The 11481-nt window shown below is 37.4% G+C and overlaps 1 protein-coding gene across 1 annotated transcript in view; it reads left to right on the forward strand.

Annotated features, from left to right (window-relative positions):
* The window catches only part of LOC108300228 (TCDD inducible poly(ADP-ribose) polymerase), a 32226-nt gene extending 21053 nt beyond the window's left edge, over positions 1 to 11173 (forward strand). The window contains exons 4-6 of the mRNA XM_017522932.2: positions 1169 to 1329; positions 8127 to 8405; positions 9093 to 11173. Of these exons, the coding sequence (XP_017378421.1) occupies positions 1169 to 1329; positions 8127 to 8405; positions 9093 to 9540 (888 nt within the window). The 3' untranslated portion in view covers positions 9541 to 11173. The remainder of the gene's footprint in view (positions 1 to 1168; positions 1330 to 8126; positions 8406 to 9092) is intronic.
* Positions 11174 to 11481: the final 308 nt, after the last annotated feature.

Consider the following 11481-nt stretch of genomic DNA (forward strand, 5'->3'; position numbering starts at 1 on the left):
GTTTTAGTAGAGACGGGGTTTCACCATGTTGACCAGGATGGTCTTGATCTCTTGACCTCGTGATCCACCCGCCTCGGCCTCCCAAAGTGCTGGGATTACAGGCTTGAGCCACCGCGCCCGGCGGTTTACTTTGCTTCTGAATGACAATTCTGAGTCATTCTAATACCCACAGATGGAATTGAGATTAATTTCACATTCTAAAAATCTGACTTCTTCAATTTGATTAAGTTCATTTCCAGCATTACAAAAGGAGGGAACAACTTATCTACCTTCACTTTGATTTTTTAAGACAATAGCAAAAGAAGAAAACCTAGTTATGTTAATTATTATAAAACACAATATTAAACTAAGTAAGCTTAAGATCGGGATCACTAGTATCTGCCTTCCAAGTAAGAGTACAAGGTTGTTTAAAATGTACTCTGAGAATACTTGGACCATTCCTGTCTTTTTTTCTCTGAGAAGTTTTTTGGGTTAGGAGCTTGAAGCTTGAACTTTATACACCATCACCTTTTCAAAATTTATTTATTTATTTTCAGAGCTAGGCTCTTGCTCTGTTGCCCAGGCTGGAGTACAGTGGCACAATCATAGCTCACTATAATCTCAAACTCCTGGGCTTAAGCAGTGCTCCTGCCTCAGCCTCCCAAATAGCTGGGACTACAGGTTTATGCCACTGTACTTAGCTAATTTTTTTTTTGCTGTTGAGACAGGATCTTGCCGTGTTGCCTAATCTGGTCTTGAACTCCTGGCCTCAAACAATCCTCCTTCCTCTGCCTCCCAAAGTGTTGGGAGTGGCTCACAAGTCACTCACAGGGGTGAGCCACTGAGACTGGCAAACATCACTATCTTTACTTCCTCTTTTGAAAACTCCCTTAACCAAAACCTTCTATGATTTTATTAAGGCTCAAAATAGAATAAAAAGGTTCCCTGGGCCCACATGTTTCGTAAGGTGAAAATCCATGCCTTATGAACAGGGAGTATCTTTCCATCCTACATACTTGGAAGGAAAAAAAGAGTCTCTTAGTATTTAAAGGGAATTAATTTGACTCACTGTACTTTATTGAAATTCCTGTGAGGTTAACTTTTGCCTTTCATTAAATTTTCATTTTTAACCATGATTATTTATTAACTTTCCTTTTTTTGTTGTTACCTTCTGTTTTCTCCTCCATAGTCTGTCATTCGATTGATTGAAGAGGCCAACTCTCGGGGTCTGAAAGAAGTTCGATTTATGATGTGGAATAACCACTACATCCTCCACAATTCATTCTTCAGGAGAGAAATAAAAAGGAGACCCCTGTTCCGCTCCTGTTTTATACTGCTTCCATATTTACAGTAAGTGCTCAGTATAAAGTCTTGTCTTTACTCTCATTTTATGGAAATGCACTCCTGAATACTAGAGAGAAAAATATTTTAAATTAAAAGTTTGCCTTGGTTAGTACCCCTAGAATGTGAAATTCCAAATTATTCGTTGGATTTTTAATTCCTCAAGAAATTGAGTACAAATAAGTTACAATTGACCCAACACTAACAGAATGAGTATCTTATTGGATTTTTTAGAGTTAACATTTTTCCACAACTAAATATAATTGTGTCTGGATTGAGGCACAGAACTTGCATTTATCTCCTTAATGGAAGATTAAGTTTTTCCTTCTGTGAAACTTCGTTCATGGAACTACTTCCAAGATGAGACGCTTCTGTGTTATAGGACAGCTTAGCCAAACTGCCAGGGCAAATGAGGAGAGTCCTACAAGGTGATTTCTCCATACCTTTTCCTTGAGTGAATTTGAATGGGAAAAATTCACCTTTAAAATAATTTACATTCTTACTGGCTAGGAAAGGCACCTCTTCCTATGATACTCATTAAAATTACTTGTCATACTAAGAATATAGTTTCTTAATATAAGGTTAGGACTAAACACACCCTTCTGAATTGTAGATGAACTTTTCTTCCATTTTGGCAAGAGTTGGTTTCTTCCTTTCATCTCCAGATAACCCAGTGGCATATCATTACAGATACCCAAAGGTGGGCACATTACCATTCGTGTGGCCAACTTTGATAATTAGTATCTCTAGGGAAATCATTATCTACTCCAGTCAGATACGCTGTTTTTAGAGCCTGATTTTGAAAATGATATAGGTTTACTTGGTTTTATGAACTTTAGAGATTGTCTAATGGATGGTTTTTTGTGCTGATCTTTGAGGTAAACATACTGTTTTTATATTCCTGCTGTTTTTATTTTAGCTCAAACTGTTTTCCCTAAATTGTTATGACAGAATCTTAGTGATTCTAATCCTGTGATTGCACAAGGAACATTAAAAACAAACCACAGATAAAAATCCCTGAAATGATCAGTATCCAAAAGAAATTTGTAGTAAGACTAATTTTAGAAATGTATATTGGATTGGGTTAAGTGTATACTTTGTTCTAAGTGCCAGTTTGAAAAATTTTACCTTGTAGAGTTTCTTTAAAAATTAGAACTAGTAAAAATGCCATTTCTGTGATTTTACTAGCACAGCTGGAGATAGTGTCAGTGTCCAGTAGTTAGGAATATATTGTCCTCCTGGTGAGACAGTAGAACTCATTAGTGAGACCAGCAGCTTGGCATGCTGAGCCAATCAAGCAAGATATAGCTTCTGTGTGAGGGTAAGAATGCAAGTTCTGCATTGTTGGAAAGTTTTAGTGAGTGGTGAAAATGCGTCTGTTTTGATCCCAAGATAAGTAATCATGGAATATGCCCTCCTCCTCTTTGTATTTTTTTTTTAACTTAGGCTTGTTTTGTAAAAGTATGAACTATTAAAATAATATAAGCAGCAATATAATTAATGCCATAAATATGTCTTCATTATACAGGCATATTTTGTTTTATTGTGCTTCCCTTTGTTGTACTTCACAGATAACTGTGTTCTTTCCAAATCAAAGGTCTGTGGCAGCCCTAGTTCAAGCAAGTCTGTTGATGCTATTTTTTCAACAGCATGTGCTTACTTTGTATCTCTGAGTCACATTTCAGTAATTCTTGCAATATTTTAAACTTTTCAGTATTATTATATCTGTTATTGTGATGTAACCAGTGATCTTGGATGTTACTGTTACAGTTGTTTTGGGGTGCTAAGAACGGCACCCATATAAGATGGCAAACTTGATTGATAAATGTGCTCTGTGTTCAGACTGCTCCATGGACTGGTCATTTCCCTATCTCCCCCTGCCCCCGCCCCCCCCCCACTTGGGCCTCCCTATTTGCTGAAACAAAATAATATTGAAATTAGGCCAGTTAACAACCTTACAATGGATGCTAAGTGTTCAAGTGAAAGGAAGAGTTACACATCTCTAACTTTTAAGTCAAAAGCCTGAAACGATTAAGCTTAGTGAGGAAGGCATGTCAAAAGCTGAGATAAGCCAAAAGCTAGGCCTCTTGTGCCTTAAGATTAGCCAAGTTGTGAATACAAAGGAAAAGTTCTTGAAGGAAATTAAACATGCTACTGTAGTAAGCACACAAATTATAAGAAAGTAAAATAGCTGCCTTGCTAATATAGAGAAAGTTTTAGTGGTCTGGATAAAAGATCTAACCAGCCACAGTATTGCCTTAAGCCAAAGCCTAATCCGGAGCAAGGCCATAACTTTTTTTAGTTCTGTCAAGGCTGAGAGAGGTGAGGAAGCTGCAGAAGAAAAGTTTAAACCTAGCAGAGGTTGGTTCATGAGGTTTAAGAGGACATCTTCATAATACAAAAGTGCAAGGTGAAGCAGTAAGTGTTAATGTAGAAGCTGCAGCAAGTTATCCAGAAATCTAGCTGAGATCATTGATGAAGGTGGCTGAACTAGAGATTTTCAATGTAGACAAAACAACCTTCTATTAGAAGACAATGTCATCTAGGACTTCCATGTAGAGAGAAGTCAATGCTTGGCTTCAAAGGACAGGGCTGACTCTTGTCAGAGGCTCATGTAGGTGATGACTTTAAGTTGAAGCCTACGTCCCTTAAGAATTATGCTAAATCTGTTCTGCCTGTGCTCTATAAATGGAAAAACAAAGCTTGGATAACAGCACATGTGTTGATAGCATGGATTGCTGAATATTTTAAGCCCACTATTGGGACCTGCTTAAGAAAAAAAGATTTATTTCAAACTATTACTGCTCATTGACAATGCACCTGGTCACCCAAGAGCCCAAATGGAGATGTACAGGAGATTAGTGTTTTCATGCCTGCTATACAAAATCCATTCTGCAGCCCACTTATCAAGGAGTAATTTTGACTTTCAAGACTTCCTATTTTAACAGTACATTTTGTAAGGCTATAGCTGCCATACATAGTGATCTCTTTAATGGATCTGGGCAAAGTAAATTGGAAAACTTTTGGAAAGGATTTACCATTTTAGATGCCATTAAGAACATTATGATTCATGGGAGGGGGCCAACATTAATAGAAATTTGGAAGTTTATTTCAGCCCACGTGGATGATTTTGAGGGGTTCAAGACTTCAGTGGAGGAAGTCACTGCAGATATGGTGGCAATAACAAGAGAGGTAGAATTAGAAGTGTAGCCTGAAGATGTGACTGAATTGCTACTATCTCATGATAAAACCTGGATGCATGAGGAGTTGCTTCTTTTGGATGAGCAAAGAAAGGGGTTTCTCGAGATGGAATCTAATGGTGAAGATGCTGTAAAGAATTTTGGAATAATAACAAAGGGTTTAGAATATTACCTCAACTTAGTTGATAAAGCAACCACCAGGTTTGGGAGGATTGACTGCAATTTTGAAAGAGTTCTACTCTGGGTAAAATGCTTTCAAATGGTACTGCATGCAGCAGAGAAATCTTTCATGAAAGGAAGGGTCAGTTGATGTGGCAAGCTTCACTGTTGTCTTATTTTAATAAATTGCCACTGCCAGTTTAGCAACCACCACCCTGATCAGTCAGGCCATCATCAAGGCAAGACCCTCTCACCAGTAAAAATACTACAAGTGATCCTCCTGCCTCAGCCTCCCAAGTAGCTGGGACTACAGGTACATGCCGCCATGCCCAGCTTATTTTTTCTTTCTTTTTCTTTGGTAGAAGCAAGGTCTCACTGTGTTGCTGAGGCTGATCCTGAACTCCTTCCTCAAGCAGTCCTCCGGCTTCAGCCTCCCAAGTAGCTGGGATTACAGGCCTGATGTTGGGTTTTTAAGTTGTTATTAAATGCAAAGAGTCAAAGAAAAAGATAGGTGTTAAAGAGGCCACAATTCTCAGGGAATCAGAGATGTCTAAGAGTGGAAGGGGTAGGGTAGGAGATTGACGTTAATTTATGAATTTCCTGCAAATTTAGCTATTTTTTAAAAGGTCTCTCCTGCTTTCTAATGGGGCTGATAAAAAGGAGCTTATTCTTTAATAATCTTAGAATTCTTGAGCTGAGACTGCATAAGCAAACAAAGCTCAGATTTAGGGGTTGGGGGTTCAGTGCTTTCAGCTGAAAGAACATCCATCCCATGCAATCACATTATGGTCATGAGAATGTCTGACACAGTTTCTTTAATTCCCCCCAAAAGGATAATGAATTAATTTTTATTTCGTCACTGAAATTGGTTTAATAAACATCCTTCAAAATGGTAAGGGGAAAGAGGGAGAGTTATAAAAGGTGACCTTTGATTCTGAAAATCCATTCTTCAGAGATCTTTGCATAGAAGTCCAGTTCCTTTTGACGTGGCCTCTCTAGAGAAGGCTGGTGTGGTACAGTGACACATGCCATATATCTTTGGAATACCCATGAGGTGAATACAAACTCATCATTCTCAGAAAATAAAGGTACATTTGTAACTGTGCTTAGAATATATATTTTTAACCCATGGCAACTAGAGTCTTGAAGCCCATCAGACAGATGTGTATATGCATATTTGTGTTTTAGGCCAGTTAGGATGTTGGCTTGTTAAAAAGTAAGCATCTGTGGGTTGGAATGGATGTTTACCATATACATAATCCAATTTAATATCTTAGAATGGATAGGAATTATTTATCTCAGCTCATCTTCAAGCATATGTTAGCAATAACAGATCTCCATCCCCCCCAAAAAAGGAAAAGCTATATTTGAAGCTTTCATTTTAAAGAACGGGTGCAAAGTAGTGATATCAGAAAGAAAAGGGCAGAATCTCTTCTGTTAGGGTTAGGTTTGCTGTACAGGCTGACAGTCTAAAACCTCGTGGGCAGAGTGTTTGGAGAGAATCTTACCTTTTTCCTTCAAACCAGAAGCCTTTGTTAACTTCAACCCCTGTTAATAATAGAAAACCTGGTGGGCTGGGGACTCACCCTTTTCTTTGCAAAGCTGGATAGAGGGAATAGCTATTAAATAAAAATAAGGGGCTTATATTGTTTGCTTCCCAACCGTTCCTCCAGAAGAGTGATGGCTTTTTGAAGGAGTTACAGATCTTTGAAAATCTGATTAAAGCAGTGAGGCCTCTCTTCATGAAAGTGTACCAGTGTACCAGAAAAATGTATCAGTACTGAGGATCCAAAGAAATCTGTGTGGGCTCTGAGAAAATGCTACAGAGGACAAGAACTGTTGTGCCTTTTGTTGTGACAGTTGGAGAAACCAGCAGCACTTTAAATCTGCCCCTGTACTTAAAAGCACCTCGGAGATTCAGTAAGCCCTGGATCCACCCATCCAGGACTCTGTCTCACAAAGAGACTCTGAGGCACATTAAATTGAAGGCACAGTCACTTGTAGAAGGTGGGGCTAGAGAAAGCAGTCATGCTTCCACAGCTTTTACTTTTTTTAAAGTCATCCCTTAAAAGACGGTGTGATGATGATAATAATGTAGTGGTGCTGGTGCTGGTGCTGGTGGTGAGAGTCAGGCAAAACCAGGTTGGAGTCCTGGTATCTTGTCTATCACTTTGTAGCTTTGTTTAAAAAAAAAAAAGAAAGAAAAGAAAAAAAAAATTTGTGAAATACATAGAACTAAAAAGAGTATGAGATTAGAAACTACCTAGATGAGCCCAGCCTAGATTCAAATCCTGTCTTTGCTCTTTACTAGCAATACTTGGGCACATTATCTAATCTCTCTAAACCTCAGTTTCTTCATTTGAAAAGGGGAAAACCAAGTCTTCTTAAGGGTTATTGTGACAATTAGTGATACTGTATGTAAAATGACTGGTGCATAACATTTATTGGTTATGATTATGATGAGAGAGATGGTCAGCTATGCTCTTTGGAGATGAGACACATGTTCACACAATGTTGTAGTCTCTGTATCACAAAGCTCTTATGAAAATTTCATTTTGGCACACATTATTACTTCCTTGTGACCAGTATATGCCAATGACTGTTATAGTACCTGGCCCTGAAACTAAGTCTCAGGGTCAGGATTTCCTTGCTCTCTACTTTTTTTTTTTCCTCTGTTTTGAAAATGGCCAAGAAATATGATTTAAATTCAAGCATTTAACTAGGCAGGAATAAGTAACTTACCAAAGCTGCTTATCTAAAATCGTTGTTCAAAATAACAGACATGAATTTAAAGGCTCACGGATATGCATTCTGGTGTCTAGAGTTCATCGTAATTAGCTTCCTCTTAAGCACACTCATGGCTCTAAAAGTTGAATAGTGTTGGTGGTTTTGTTTCTATATGTGATCTTGGAAAATGAAACAAATGTCAAATATTTATCAGTGTTCAGGTCCTGCTCCATGACTTTTGTTTTTATACAGAAATTAAAGTAGCTTTTTTTTTTCCTCCCTATAAGCTCCCTCCTTGCTGCCTGCCTTACTTTGTCTCCCACCCACATATCCTTTAGTAATGAAATCCTTTCTGCTTAGCATCAGCACATTTTGAAGAAAACATATAACAAAGTTTCTTTAGCTCTAGGTAATAAAGAGGAGTCTAGGATTCAAAAGTAAAGGTATTTGTGAACCAGCTCTTGCTTGTTTGCCTTGTAGCTATACATTTCAGAGTTTTGTCCACAGGAAGGAGGCCCAGAGGAAGCTAATATTAGGCTATTCATGTACAGGCAGTGTTTAAGACTTTTTTTTTTCTTAAATAGATAGCATTTTTTATTTTTTAAATAAGCACTAAAGCTATACAGATTATATTAAGTAGACACTGATATAGAGTCCTATAATGCAAGGTGTACTTATTTCTTAATGTTTTACATTAATGTTCCTTCCTCTTCATTTTAGAACACTTGGTGGGGTTCCCACACAAGCTCCTCCACCTCTTGAAGCAGCTTCATCATCACAAATTATCTGCCCAGATGGGGTCACTTCAGCAAACTTTTACCCTGAAACTTGGGTTTATATGCATCCATCTCAGGACTTCATCCAAGTGCCTGTTTCTGCAGAGGATAAAAGTTATCGGATCATTTACAATCTTTTTCATAAGACCGTGCCTGAGTTTAAATATAGAATTTTGCAGATATTGAGAGTCCAAAACCAGTTTCTTTGGGAGAAATATAAAAGGTGAGTCAGATGTGTGAAAAGTTCAAGAGAGCTTTATTGTAGCTAATGTCAAATGAGGAACATAATAGTAAACATTTGCATACAATTTATGTTCATATTTTTCCGTGTATTAACTGACATATAATCCTCATAACAGACATGAGTAGGATTATGACAATTTACATTTTACAGAGAAGAAGAAACTGAGTCACAGGAAACTTACTTGCTGTAGGTCATGCAGCTATTAAGATATGGTGCTGGAATTTGAACCCAGGCAGTCTGGCACCAGAGGCCTTGCTCTTAATCAGTTTACTATGGTGTCTCTCAAGTCAGCCAACTAATGTAGTACAAAGCGAGGGAATATATTTAGATTTCAGGAATCTTAGGATCTAAGAGATCTTCAGGTTGGAGGAATTAGGCAAGGAGGACATCCTGAGGAAGGAAAAGATAGGACAGCTCTTAATAGATTTTAGATGGAAAATAAAGCAAGTAAATGATTGGTGGAAAAAGAAGGAAAGGGGCTTTTCTTCAGTGGAAAGATAAATTTAAACTTTTATTAGGATCTTTGATGGCATTTTGCCCTTGATAATAACTAGTTTAATATTTCCTCTTCATTAAAACCATAAAGAGAAGTTTATGACTAAATCATTCCTGTTAAATTGACTCGTATTTCATCCTTCTGAATTCTCTGTCTGCTTTTTGCATTAGGAAAAAGGAATATATGAACAGGAAAATGTTTGGCCGTGACAGGATAATAAATGAGAGACATTTATTTCATGGAACATCCCAGGATGTGGTAGATGGAATCTGCAAACACAACTTTGACCCTCGAGTCTGTGGAAAGCATGCTACAATGTTTGGACAAGGCAGTTATTTTGCAAAGAAGGCAAGCTACTCTCATAACTTTTCTAAGAAGTCCTCCAAAGGAGTCCATTTCATGTTTCTGGCCAAAGTGCTGACTGGCAGATACACAATGGGCAGTCATGGCATGAGAAGGCCCCCTCCAGTTAATCCTGGCAGTGTTACCAGTGACCTTTATGACTCTTGTGTGGATAATTTCTTTGAGCCTCAGATTTTTGTCATTTTTAATGATGACCAGAGTTACCCTTATTTTGTTATTCAATATGAAGAAGTCAATAACACTGTTTCCATTTGAAAAATCTTGGTACTGCTAAATTATTTGATATGAACTCAATCCAGCATTTGTAGCAGGTTTTGAATGGGTGGGACTGGGTGGGGAACAGCATTGGACATTAATAGGGCACTTTTCAGACCCATTTTTTAAAGTGCTAGAAATTTTTTTGTTTGTTTGTTTTTTTTAAATGACCACTTACTCTTTAATTATTTACTAATTGTTAGTGTACTCAGTGTGGAAAAGACTACATATTACATGCTCTTTTCATTCACACTTGTACATATAGATAGCAATGTTATTAGGAGCATTAAATAAAAAAAACTGAACAGCCTAATTTAAATGTGGCTTGGGTCTGGTAGAAGTTGGCCAAATGGAATGGAGGCTGTGAGCAAAATGAGGATTCTGTTTATTTATTTACATTTGATAAAACTGACTGGAAATAGTACTACCATGCATATTTTCTGTCTAAAGCATCACTGCTTTGGTATAGTATAAGTTCATGAAATTCTGTCGGGTGGAAAGAAATTTTATTTCTATCAGCAGAACTGAAATATATCAACCAACCAGAAAACATCAGTGACTAACTTCTGCAGATTTTGCCCAAGAATTCAGAGTTCTTTTAGAGGAAGTTAAAAAAAACAATAACAAAAAGAAAACAACCATTTGAAAAATTTTTGTCACCCCCAAAATTTTTCACTAACTAGTGATATGAAAGGCAATTTTTGTGTTGTTAAACTTCAGCTTTGGAAAACTCAGTCTCTTTCATTATCATCCATTCCAGTTTGAAGGAGTTGGGCAGCTAATTTGGTTAAAGCCAGTTTTGAGGATTAGAAGTATTATTTTCTTTTGGGGTTCCAGACCTAGCGTATGACTGAAAGTTTTAGAAAAAGGAAGTACATCTGCAGCCAAATTGATAAGTTTTATTACTGTGTTTGCACAAAGCAGATTCGCAAAAGTATTTGCCGGAATTATTGGTAGATGGCAGTCCCACCCTTATACCTGCTTTGCCAGATAGAGCTGGGTTCCCTGGCTGACTCTGTACCTTACTTACACTACTTACTTAATAGAAACACAAACTTGGAAACTGTGCCAGTGGCTCAGCTGGAGCACTGTCTGGTGAATATGCTGCTTCCTCAGTTCAGAGAGGTAGCAACTAAGTATACTCCTTATAGAAAGCAAATACCTGGATTTACAAAAGTGAAAGTGGTTGTTCATAAAAGAATTCACCATGGAATTCTTTCAGTTACCAAGCTCTCTCGGTATGTTTGTGGTTATATCATTTACACAAAACTTTTCAGGAACTTCTGTGTTGTTTAAAGCAAGATGTATCTATACTGATGTCTCAGTGAATCAGTCTGTTTATTAAGCACTTATCAGGGCTTCCACACAGTTATTTATTTTGCCGTAGTTAATCCTGTTGTTTGCTGCCATTGGCATGAAATGGCCAACTGTGGCTGTTACAGTTCTTTCATTCAATTATAACTTGTAAACCAGTGACTCCTAATCTTTTTCATGTTAAGACACCTTACCATTGCTTATTTGGTTTTATGAGAGTTGTTCCTTTTTTTCTCCCTAAGGAAAAAGAAAGCTTTATGACATATTTATTTTTTTAATAAAACTAAGCAAAAATAAAAGTTACGGTAATTCTTTAAAACTTTGTTGTTGTTTTGGTTCCATTTAAGATCACTGAATTAACACATAGTTGGTGACTGTAAATGTTGGTTGGTTGGTTAAATGTATGATTAAGTGACTGAATGAACAGACCTAAACAGAAGTTGCTGCTTAAAGTTTCCTGCAGTGGGAATCTACAGAAAGTACATTATCTAGCAGTCCACTATCCACAAGAGAACAGTCCACAAGAGAACGGTCGATATTTTATTTTGCAGGTAATATTTGGAGGAAAGGGACGAGTTTTTGTTTGTTTTTCGAGACAGAGTCTCGTTCTATCACCAGGCTGGAGTG

This window comes from Cebus imitator, unplaced genomic scaffold (assembly GCF_001604975.1).
Source record: "Cebus imitator isolate Cc_AM_T3 unplaced genomic scaffold, Cebus_imitator-1.0 Scaffold25, whole genome shotgun sequence".
Classification (NCBI taxonomy): domain Eukaryota; kingdom Metazoa; phylum Chordata; class Mammalia; order Primates; family Cebidae; genus Cebus; species Cebus imitator.